The 12572-nt window shown below is 40.7% G+C and overlaps 1 protein-coding gene across 3 annotated transcripts in view; it reads right to left on the reverse strand.

The window, feature by feature from the left end:
- EEF2K (eukaryotic elongation factor 2 kinase) overlaps window positions 1-12572 on the reverse strand; it is a 142856-nt gene that overhangs the window by 23234 nt on the left and 107050 nt on the right. For all 3 annotated transcript variants that reach the window (XM_073591041.1, XM_073591039.1, XM_073591042.1), the window contains 2 exons: window positions 11970-12102; window positions 6095-6222 (listed from right to left, as the gene is read on the reverse strand). In XM_073591041.1, the coding sequence (XP_073447142.1) occupies window positions 6095-6222; window positions 11970-12102 (261 nt within the window). The remainder of the gene's footprint in view (window positions 1-6094; window positions 6223-11969; window positions 12103-12572) is intronic.

Raw genomic sequence — 12572 nt, forward strand, 5'->3', positions numbered from 1 at the left:
AACATCCATAGTCCCATGCTAATTATTTCCAAAAAGTCTGTATTTATTTTTCAAAGAGATGACACAAGTCAAGCCAAACTGACCCAAGGTCATTGACATTCAGGAAAAAATTAAAACAGATCCCAGATGCGATTGATTCAAATGACACTGCCTGATCTCCCATCAACTGCACCTCTGGGTGACAGATCTGCTCTTGTATTGCCACATACTGTATAAAACAGTTGGCAGATTAAGGTATTGTGTTATACACCCCTACATGGTTTCATGTATTTTGTTGTTTTTAAAACAAAAATACAAATCTTGTTATTTGTCTTCTTTCCATCTGTGACATATGCTATTTCCCTTCATGACCAGAGCATTTTTTTTACTATTCAGCACTTCGTTATTTTAACTGTCAACTGCACGGTCATGAAACACTATACACAAATGCCATTTTTATCATTTTTTTTTCACAGAAATAAAGCTTTCTTTCAGGTATGTAATGGTATGTAATCACTACTGGGTACTCCTCACATTTTTGTAAATATTTTATTATATCTTTTCATGTGACAACACTGAAGAAATTACACTTTGCTACAATGTAAAGTAGTGAGTATACAGCTTGTATAACAGTGTAAATTTGATGTCCCCTCAAAATAACGCAACACACAGCCATTAATGTCTAAACCGCTGGCAACAAAAGTGAGTACACCCCTAAGTGAAAATGTCCAAATTGGGCCCAAAGTGTCAATATTTTGTGTGGCCATCATTATTTTCCAGCACTGCCTTAACCCTCTTGAGCATGGTGTTCACCAGAGCTTCACAGATTGCCACTGGAGTCCTCTTCTACTCCTCCACGATGACATCACGGAGCTGGTGGATGTTAGAGACCTTGCGCTCCTCCACATTTTGTTTGAGGATGCCCCACAGATGCTCAATAGGGTTTAGGTCTGGAGACATGCTTGGCCAGTCCATCACCTTTACCCTCAGCTTCTTTAGCAAGGCAGTGGTAGTCTTGGAGGTGTGTTAGGGTCGTCATGTTGAAATACTGCCCCGCGGCCCGGTCTCTAAAGGGAGGGCATCATGCTCTGCTTCGTTATGTCACAGTACATGTTGGCATTCATGGTTCCCCCAAGGAACTGTAGCTCCCCAATGCGGGCAGCACTCATGCAGCCCCAGACCATGACTTTCCCACCACCATGCATGACTTCAGGCAAGACACACTTGTCTTTGTACTCCTCACCTGCTTGCTGCCACACACGCTTGACACCATCTGAACCAAATACGTTTATCTTGGTCCCACAGGACATGGTTCCATTAATCCATGTCATTAGTCTGCTTGTCTTCAGCAAACTGCTGTCTTTCTTGTGCGTCATCTTTAGAGGAGGCTTCCTTCTGGGATGACAGCCATGCAGACCAATTTGATACAGTGTGTGGTGTATGGTCTGAGCACTGACAGTGTGACACCCCACCCCTTTAACCTCTGCAGCAATGCTGGCAGCACTCATACGTCTATTTCCCCAAAAAAACCTCTGGATATGATGCTGAGCACGTGCACTCAACTTCTTTGGTCGAACATGGCGAGGCCTGTTCTGAGTGGAACCTGTCCTGTTAAACCGCTATATGGTCTTGGCCACCGTTCTGCAGCTCAGGGTCTTGGCAATCTTCTTAAAGCCTAGGCCATCTTTATGTAGAGCAACAATTCTTTTTTTCAGATCCTCAGGGTTCTTTGCCATGAGGTGCCATGTTGAACTTCCAGTGACCAGTAAGGACAAGCTCCGGCGTGTTCACACAGCCCACGTGCGGAGCCCACCAGGAAGTTGGCACTGCTCTGCGCTAATCACAGGCAGTGAGACATTTACCCAATGCGCGGCTGCAGAGATCGGGAAATGTTTCACTGCCTGTGATTAGTGCAGCGCAGCGCTGACTTCCTGGCAGGCTCTGCACCAGAGTATGAGAGAGTGAGAGCGATAACACCAAATTTAACACACCTGCTCCCCATTCACACCAGAGACCTTGTAAAACTAACGAGTCACATGACACCGGGGAGGGAAAATGGCTAATTGGGCCCAATTTGGACATTTTCACTTAGGGATGTACTCACTTTTGTTGCCAGCGGTTTAGACATTAAGGGCTGTGTGTTGAGTTATTTTGAGGGGACAGCCAATTTACACTGTTATACAAGCTGCACACTCTTAAATTTACATTGTAGCAAAGTGTCATTTCTTCAGTGTTGTCACATGAAAAAAATAATAAAATATTTACAAAAATGTGAGGGGTGTACTCACTTTTGAGGCTTACTGTATACATTTTCTACTTTCTGTTATATAACATATCTAATAAAAAATAAAATTTCTTCATAAATTTAGGCCAAAATGTATTCTGCTACATGTGTTAAAAAATCCCAATAAGTGTATATTAATTGGTTTGTAAAAAAGTTTTAGCGTCTACAAACTATGGTATATATACTGAATTTTACACAACAATGTATGACGCTATACTAGTAATGGCGGCGATCAGCGACTTATAGTGGGACTGTGATAGTGTGTTGGACAATCTAGAGCTAGGTGATGCTGACTGGGAGGTACACTTACTGACACAGACATCAATAGTGACACTAACACAGTGATCAGTGCTAATACTGTACACTGCCACTGTACTAATGACACTGGCTGGGAAGGGGTAAACATCTAGGAGAAATCAAAGGGTTAACTGTGTGCCTAACAATGTGTGATGTGTTTTAAAAATATGTATGAAAAAAATGAGGCTTGGTTAACCATGTATATACAGTATACCAAGTATTATAATGACTAAGATTCAGCCCCTGGAAAAAACTGTAACAACAGGTATCCCAAACAGTAGGGGACAAAAAAAGATAGGGGCTAACCGAATGGCAGTAAACACTAATGGATCAAGTATCAAAAAGTAATGATTTATTGGTATATTTAAAACATGGAGGTAAATAGATAAGACCAATGACAAACTAGCCCTGGCTCGGATTGGGGAGGAGCCACAGTGGGCTGATCAAAACCAACCACAGATAGTGGGGACAAGACAACATATAACAAAAACGTCCGGACGCCAGGTAGATTGGTGTCAGTCTAACCCCCCCCCCCCCCCGTAGTGGGATGGAGTATCCAGCAATTGCTGAGTTAAGGATAGACTAGCACCAATCCCCCTGGGGGCTCGAGCCAGCGGAGGAAAAGGGGACTGGGATGGAAGGATGGGGGTCCGACAAAGTCCTGTAATGGCTATATGTGGGAATAGTCCTTTGATATGGCCGCTTAAAGCAAGTTAATTGCCAAAACTGCTGAGAAGTCCAGAGGGGAGACAAAATCCATCAGTGCATACAAAGTCCTAAACACGGGTATGTATAGCACCATGGGATGAGGTAACCCATGGGGATAATTGCCTAAGTTACCAGAAAGGGTTGTAAATTTAGTTCTGTATTCAAGCCCTGTGGTATGAGTGAACCTAGGTGAAAGATCCACCATTTTTCCTTTAGCTTACAGAGCTAGTTTGTCATTGGTCTTATCTATTTACCTCCATGTTTTAAATATACCAATAAATCATTACTTTTTTCTCATTTAAGGTTTTTATTGAGTACACCAGACAGGGCAAAACAAGACCAACACCAACACTTTGTACAATGAGAACAAGCTTATACATAAACCAAAAACAAAGCAGCCACATACAATATGGAAATATCAAATCGGATGGTGTCAAAATAGCGCCAGTTCACCTAAATTACACATAAGGTACCACAATATAAAACATTATTCTCGCCCCTAGTCAGGTGCACACAAACAGGTTTTCCAAATAACGAAGAAGACATTACAGTTCGGAAATCAGAAGACAGAGAAGAAAGCGTGAACATGATGAGAACCAAAGCAGGTTTAAAAGAAATCGAGAGAGAAAGAAAGTAAGGGCTTAAGGGGAGAGGGGGGAGGGGTAGGCAGAAACAAAAAAAAAAAGAAGGGGGGGGGGGTTGGGTGCAGAAGGCAATTGGTTAGGGAAACATGCACAGTTACTGTAGCTTTACTGAGGGGGTCACAAAGGTGTTATAGTCTTGAGAGAATCGGAAATCGTGCCAGTAAAACCAGGTTTTATTGAATTTTTCCTCCTTTCGAAATCATTAATATTTGATACCTGATCATTAGTGTTTACTGCCATTCGGTTAGCCCCTATCTTTCTCTGTCCCCTACTGTTTGGGATACCTGTTGTTACAGTTTTTTCCAGGGGCTGAATCTTAGTCATTATAATACTTGGTATACTGTATATACATGGTTAACCAAGCCTCATTTTTTCATACATATTTTTAAATTTCATTTGATAGGATCACGGGTGATCCATTCACGAGGCATTTCAGGGTACATAAAGGGGAGTGACTAGTTCTCCTAGGTTAGAAAAGAAAAAGGCCATGCCACATCCAAAAAGCTTATTCAAAGAAAGAAGGTTCCCCTGAGTGGATTTTTCCGGCACTTGCACAAAAAGTTATATAGAGTGGAAGAGTACACATTCATGTACAGAGTAAAACAATGTTTATATTTATTCAAAAAGTTCTTATATTAAAAACAATGCAAACATTTGAAAACAACGAAAACATATTATATAGTGGACATAGTTCAAAAGAATTTGGTGTCTATTTTGTTAGCAGATAACACTTATATGATGGAGTTCTTTTCAAGCCAAACGCGTTTCGGGTGCATTCTATTTCAGTCCTTCTTCAGGGGCATGGTTGAAAAGAAAGGTTCATCTGTTGTGTTACCGTTGGTTTCTATGCAAAAAGATGGTGGCAATTACAACAAGGAGCAAGGAATGCTTGCAGAAGAGGTGGCGCTTAATTTAGTGTTCGTGGATGAGGGATGCTGTTCTCTGGGTACTCCTATCACATATACAGTACTTCCCCAAAGAGGGGGGGGGGTGTTTTGTTTTTGGTTATGTACATAAAGCTTCACCTACCCCTGCCTCCCACGGATGCGTGCAGGCCACAGCGGTATACTGGAGCAAAGAGGAGCAATCCTTGACTCAGACAGTATTCATGTTTGGCCAGCCACAAATCCCAGCATCCGGCAGGTGCCTTTGCTAACACTCTGATACTGTGCCAGTACCGCAATTGTGTATGCTTACCGCGGTACCACTACTTTTCATTGGGGATTCATCCAGAAAGTTTCACTGCATGCAGGATGTATATTCATAACCTTGTATAGGACTTTGTATGCACTGATGGACTTTGTCTCCCCTCTGGACTTCTCAGCAGTTTTGGTAATTAACTTGCTTTAAGCGGCCACATCACAGGACTATTCCCACATATAGCCATTACAGGACTTTGTCGGACCCCCATCCTTCCATCCCAGTCCCCTTTTCCTCCGCTGGCTCGAGCCCCCAGGGGGGTTGGTGCTAGTCTATCCTTAACTCAGCAATTGCTGGATACTCCATCCCACTATGGGGGGGTTAGACTGACACCAATCTACCTGGCGTCCGAACGTTTTTGTTCAATATTTGTTACATGTTGTCTTGTTCCCCCTATCTGTGATTGGTTTTGATCAGTCCACTGTGGCTCGTTCCCAATCCGAGCCAGGGCTAGTTTGTCATTGGTCTTATCTATTTACCTCCATGTTTTAATTATACCAATAAATCATTACTTTTTTGATACTTGATTATTAGTGTTTACTGCCATTCGGTTAGCCCCTATCTTTCTCTGTCCCCTACTGTTTGGGATACCTGTTGTTAATGTGTAATGTGTGCTGCTTTTACTTAACTATCTGGTTGTTTTTTCTCTAGCTAGATCGCTGTTCACAGTACAGAGAGTTCCCTGTTTTTGTAAACACAGAACTGTGTGTGTGATTGGCCACAGATGAGCAGCTGACTTCAGCCAAAATCACTGGCTGAAATCAGCTGCCAAATGTGTGCTGTGTCCACAGCACGGGTTGGAAGGGGGCCTGCGCATGTGTGCCCCAAACCTGGAAGAAAGACAATGATGTACTAGTATGTCGCTTGGCCTGCCGCCTGCAGGTTTTGTAGGAATATGAGGTTCCGAGCATGTTATTGCAGTGTTTTTGTCCAAACTATAACCTCATAAATAAAGATTGTATTAAATCAAACAGGTATTTACCAACAACTTGCTGCTGTTTTCCAAAACAGATTTTTCATTTGGCGAGAGGTCAAATGGCGTCAGCCCCATGCTTTTGCAAATTTTGTTGCACGCGTGTGAATGGAAGAACAAAGCCATCCCTCGTACCCCTAAACAAAAGTAGAAGTTAATTGTGAAAAATTAAAACAAAAAACAAGAAAAAGTTTTTTAGTCAGGTTTAAAAAAACACTTTAACATAAATTAGACCATTTTATAAAAATGTTGCTAAATAAGAAAAATGAATAACCATTTGCAATCTTTGTTAACTACACCCACAAAAATATATGCAAACATAAAAATAACTCCCTACATGTCTTACTCAGTTCTTTTATGTTCCTATGAATCTGAAGAGATACTCTGTTGCAATCATATAGTGTGACTTGCTTAGTAAAGTGTGAATTAAAAAGTTATATTAGTTTTACTAGAAGATTTAACAAAACAAATTTAAAATATGGCTAAGGCCATAGTTTGAGCATCTCTGCAGGCCCACAAAAGTAAATTTCACCACGGTTTCTAAAAAAGGAGTACATACAGTACAGGTTAAGTGCTTATGTAAACATGCACTGCTTCCAGATTTTTTTTTTTTTTTTTTTTACAGAATTGTTTATTCAGTGTACCTATGAGAACCAATTAATCCTGTGCATTTCCCCATAATCTCCACATAATCTCTCTTTCCCTTTGCTCTAAAAGCACCATGGCAGATTAGTTATAATAACCCAAATACAAAGATCTCAAATATTAGTAACTTGGTCACACACCAAAATCCATCTACAGAGAACCTGTCACATTTTTGTTTATTTGAGAGAAGGATGGGTGGCGCTGGATCCCTAAAATGTTTTTCACCAAATAGTGTTGAAATGGTGTAAACAGTGTGTTCACAACGGGCTTGTAGGTATCACAGGCAAATGGGCTCCTTGATCTGCTTTGTACTGCAGGGAGGGGTAACAATGTTCACCAATGGCAGGAGCCTGGCGGACAAGATGGGTGAACTAGAGATGCTGTTGTACCAGGAGGATTTGGATTTTGTGGAAAGTTCATGCCTATATATCAAGAATAATGTACAAGTGAATGTGAGAGATGATATCACTAAGGGAGCTAGGGAGGAGGTGGAATCCTTATGGGTAAAGCTCCAAAGCGATGAAGCTAAGGGGAAAATAATACTGGGAGTATACTATAGGCCCCCTAACCTGAGGGAGGAAGCGAAGACAGATCTCCTATCACAATTTTTATTAGCAGCAAGGATGGGAAGTGTTATCATAGTGGGGGATTTTAACTATCCAGACATAGACTGGGTGGAGGGAACCGCGCATTCATCTAAGGCTTGCCAGTTCCTAAATATCTTGCAGGACAATTTTATGGGTCAGATGGTAGACACATCAACTAGAAATAAAACGTTACTGGTTCTACTGATTACCAACAATCCAGATCTGGTCATGGATGTGGAAGTATGGAGCAATTTAGGTAACAGCGATCACAGGTCAATTGGCTTCAGTATAAATCACACAAATAGGAAACATAAGGGGAATACAAAGACACTGAATTTCAAAAGAGCCAACTTCCCTAAACTACAAACCTTGCTAGAAGGCATAAATTGGGATAAAATCTTAGGAACAAAGAACACAGAGGCGAGATGGGTTTGCTTTAAGAGCATATTAAATAAGGGCATTAGCCAATGCATCCCATTGAATAATACATTTAAAAGAGCGAACAAAAGTCCTGGATGGCTTAACTTCAATGTAAAAATGCATATAAAAGCAAAGGAGAAGGCCTTCAAAAAATACTAGGTTGAGGGATCATCATCAGCATTCAGACTTTATAAAGAATGCAACAATAAATGTAAGGGTGCAATAAGGACGGCTAAGATAGAACATGAAAGACACATAGCGGAGGAGAGCAAAAAAAATCCCAAGAAATTCTTTAAGTATGTAAACAGTAAAAAAGGGAGGACAGACCATATTGGCCACTTAAAGAATGAGGAAGGACATCTGGTTACAAAGGATGGGGAGATGGCAAAGGTATTGAATTTATTCTTCTCCTCAGTCTTCATGAGGGAATCGGGGGGCTTCAGTAACCAAAACTGCAGTGTTTATGCTCATGACACATCACAGGAAGCACCTCCATGGTTAACAGAGGACAAAATTAAAATTAGACTTGGGAGACTTAACAATAATAAATCACCAGGACAAGATGGCTTGCACCTGAGAGTACTTAGGGAACTCAGTCAAGTAATTGCCAGACCATTGTTCCTAATTTTTATTGACAGTCTACTGACTGGAAAGGTACCAGCTGATTGGAGAAAAGCCAATGTAGCACCAGGGCCCAAAACACATCCCTGGGAATTACAGACCAGTTAGCCTAACATCAATAGTATGTAAACTCTTGAAGGGGATGATAAGGGACTATATACAAGATTTTAGTAATGAGAACGGTATCATTAGCAGTAATCAGCATGGATTCATGAAGAATACAGATAAAGGAAGGCCTGTAGACGTGGTGTATCTGGATTTTGCAAAAGCATTTGACAGTTCCCCATAAACGTTTACGGTACAAAATAAGGTCCATTGGTATGGACCATAGGGTGAGTACATGGATTGAAAACTGGCTACAAGGGCAAGTTCAGAGGGTGGTGATAGATGGGGAGTACTCGGAATGGTCAGGGGTGGGTAGTGGGGTCCCCCAAGGTTCTGTGCTGGGACCAATCCTATTTAATATGTTCATAAACCACCTGGAGGATTGGGTAAACAGTTCAATCTCTGTATATGCGGACAATACTAAGCTGAGCAGGGCAATAACATCTCCGCAGGATGTGGAAACCTTGCAAAAAGATCTGAACAAACTAATGGGGTGGGCAACTACATGGCAAATGAGGTTCAATGTAGAAAAATGTAAAATAATGCATTTGAGTGGCAAAAATATGAATGCAATCTGTACACTGGGGGAGAACCTCTGGGGGAATCTAGGATGGAAAAGGACCTGGGGGTCCTAGTAGATGATAGGCTCAGCAATGGCATGCAATGCCAAGCTGCTGCTAACAAAGCAAACAGAATATTGGCATGCATTAAAAAGGGGATTAATTCCAGAGATAAAACGATAATTCTCCCGCTCTACAAGACTTTGGTCCGGCCGCACCTAGAGTATGCTGTCCAGTTCTGGGCACCAGTCCTCAGGAAGGGCATACTGGAAATCTAGCGAGTACAAAGAAGGGCAACAAAGCTAATAAAGGGTCTGGAAGATATTAGTTATTAGGAAAGGTTGCGAGCACTGAACTTATTGTCTCTGGAGAAGAGACGCTTGAGAGGGGATATGATTTCAATATACAAATACCACACTGGTGACCCCACAATAGGGATAAAACTTTTTCGCAGAAAGGAGTTTAACAAGATTCATGGCCACTCATTAAAATGAGAAGAAAAGAGGTTTAACCTTAAAACTACGTAGAGGGTTCTTTACTGTAAGAGCGGCAAGGATGTGGAATTTCCTTCCACAGGCGGTGGTCTCAGCGGGGGGCATTGATAGTTTCAAGAAACTATCAGATAAGTACCTGAACGACTGCAGCATACAGGGATATACAATGTATTACTGACATATAATCACACACATAGGTTGGACTTGATGGACTTGTATCTTTTTTCAACCTCACCTACTATGCAACTATGTAACAGAGGTATCACAATGCAATGTTGATGTCCAAGAGTGTTTATTCCAATAAAAGGCTTATGTAACATCTGTAAATTTACCCAACAAGTCTGGGGGCTCAAAAGTACCCCTTCAGCATGGCTTTATCCAGAGGTAGAATATCAAAAGATGGACTCCAAACGTTGGTGGATATTCAGAGTGAAGGTTGCAACAACCAACTATTGATAAGAGTGCCTATACAGTATACAACTAAATATAACACAATATATTTAACTGTCCATTTCACTCTGATTAGCCATCAAATTTTGGAGTCTCCCAATATTTACCTATAGATCACGCCCCAAGGAAGGGAAACCTCTGAGCCCCCAAAATGCATTGGGTTACCATACAGTTTTGCTTGTTCCCTGTATTGAAATAAACACTTTAGACTTCAACATTCTGGACTGGCTCTCCTGTACTTACCTCTCCCTACAATATGGTTTATGGGTTACATGGAACCTACTCTTTACTGTGGAAATTAACATACTGTTGGAATCTTTTAAAGGGGAACTGTAATATTTTTAATGGTTTAGGAGAAGAAAAATAGAAAGGAAAACCAGCATCAAGGTCTAGTCCTCATTTCTACTTGTAGAGGACTGTCCAATGAGATACCTAATGTGGTGGACTACAGTAAAAAAAAATCGACGTACAAACACTCCAATAACAAAAGAACAATACGTAAGCTGCCATTGCTGATCCACTTTCAAAAATGTTAGTTGTCTAGCTGCCTCTAGCTTTGGTACATTATGGGTTAACTGACCATAAGCGGTGACCCAAAAAGTACTAAAGCCAGAGAGTCAAGAATGGCCGATCAGCAGTGGCAGCCAAGATTTTTTTCACTTGACAGATGTCTTTAATGTAAAGAATTGCTTCTGCGCCTATTAATATTTTAAGAACCTTATTTTTCTTTAAAGTTTTCAATTATGAGCACCAGGACAGCTTTTTTGATCCTTTAATCTTGCTGCTGTTTAAAAACATCAAACTTTCAGCAGCAATAATTGGCAGCCATAGGATGTGCGACTTAGGCTGCTGGGAGCTGGGAACACCTGTTTTTTTATTCACATTAAGAAGAGGTATTAATATATGTACCCTGCTTACCTTATTACTGTATTATGCAAGGAAACATATTATCCTGTCTTGGTTGAGTCTCCACTCACTGTCTTTGAATGTATTCATAGCATGCTTCACATGGTTGACTGTCAACTTGTTTGAACTATGCTAAATGTTACCATATTCTCCTCTATAATATTTAACTGTATATATGCCGCTTTCCTCCTCCTATTGTGGGGAATAATGTGTGGAATTTGCCATTAGGTCATCTTTATCTTCTGTATATAGAATCCTACACTCTACTTAGTGTAGGGACTGTGCTGTATTAGTCACAGTCACACTTGCATGTCATTGTATTGCAATTTCTGACCTGCAGTCAACGTTTTATACTTTTTTATTGCCAAAACTGAATAAATACAATCTTCAAAAAAAAAAAAAAAGAAGAAGAAAAAAAAAGAAAGAGGTACTAATAAAGTAATTTGGTAATGTCAATAGGATCCCTATAGCTTTATGTGAAGTGTGAATTTAATGACAGGCCCACTTTAAAGAGACCCTATCACATAATAAAACAATTTTAGGAAAGCACAAACTTGATGGAATACTTACCTCTACTACTGCTGCCTAGGACACTCAACACTGATCCATGGTGGAGTGTATGAGATGGTGGGGAGGAATACTTCATGCAGAGGTAGAAGCAGGCAGTTCACACGCCCAGAAGTGTGAACTACCTGCAGAGGCCATGGAGCAGTGAAACGGAAGTATAGATGGGCTCCTCCTATAAGTAACCCTGTGGTGACAGGGTCACTTCAAGCACAGAAAACAGCAATGCACGATGCAACTTTAGGAGAAGTGTGAGGGTCGCAATGCTTTTTACATTAGGCACTAAACATTTTGTACATCATCAAAAGGCAAAAATGTTGCAGTACAAATTCTTCTAAAGGGATAACAGAATCATGGATGTGAGAAATATTAAGTTCTTGTGAAATCTTTGCTGGATCTGTAAGCAGGGCTACAGTGGAAGTATACAGTAATGTGGTGCCCACAGATTTCTACAGACCTCAGCAACTGTTATTATACAGGGCAGCCTTCTACTCTAATACAAGCAAGAAGATTATACCATAACGTAATATACCTAAGTTCCCATCTCCAAAGTCTGTTCCGCTCTCTGTGTGGATTTGAGGATCAGTGTATAAATCTCCTACTCCTTGAATATCAACAACAATCAGCTGATGTCCTGATCGCTCAAATGTAAAGTGGCTGAAAGCCTAGGAGGCAAAAATAACAGTATCGGTGATGAGAAATGTGCAAATAAAAAACAGTAAATCATATACTTTTCTACCTAGTTGTAGCAAGGGTCTTTCTGCTGTTCCACATTCAGTCAAATGGTGATCTAACATTGGACAGAAAGGCAAAAAAGCACAGTCCAGTCATTTTCTTAAAGATCACACATATTAGGAAAACAATCTTCTTTTCGGACACAAAATAAATGAACAAACAGATACATATACAGTATTTTAGAAATAACAATATTTAGTAAAAATGAATCAACTGTGTAAACAACCTCATTTCTTAAAGAGGAACTCTCCCCTGTATTTTTTATTTTTAACCCCCCTTAACTGTTGTGCAGCATTGGTCTCAATTCAGATGCTTATCTGCCCAGCATTGTCCTACTGTGGTCTGCTGCTCAGGTGTCAGAGCCATTGTACCACACCACCATCTTTGTACTCCTAAGTCA

Source organism: Aquarana catesbeiana, linkage group LG06, assembly GCF_042186555.1.
Source record: "Aquarana catesbeiana isolate 2022-GZ linkage group LG06, ASM4218655v1, whole genome shotgun sequence".
Lineage (NCBI taxonomy): Eukaryota > Metazoa > Chordata > Amphibia > Anura > Ranidae > Aquarana > Aquarana catesbeiana.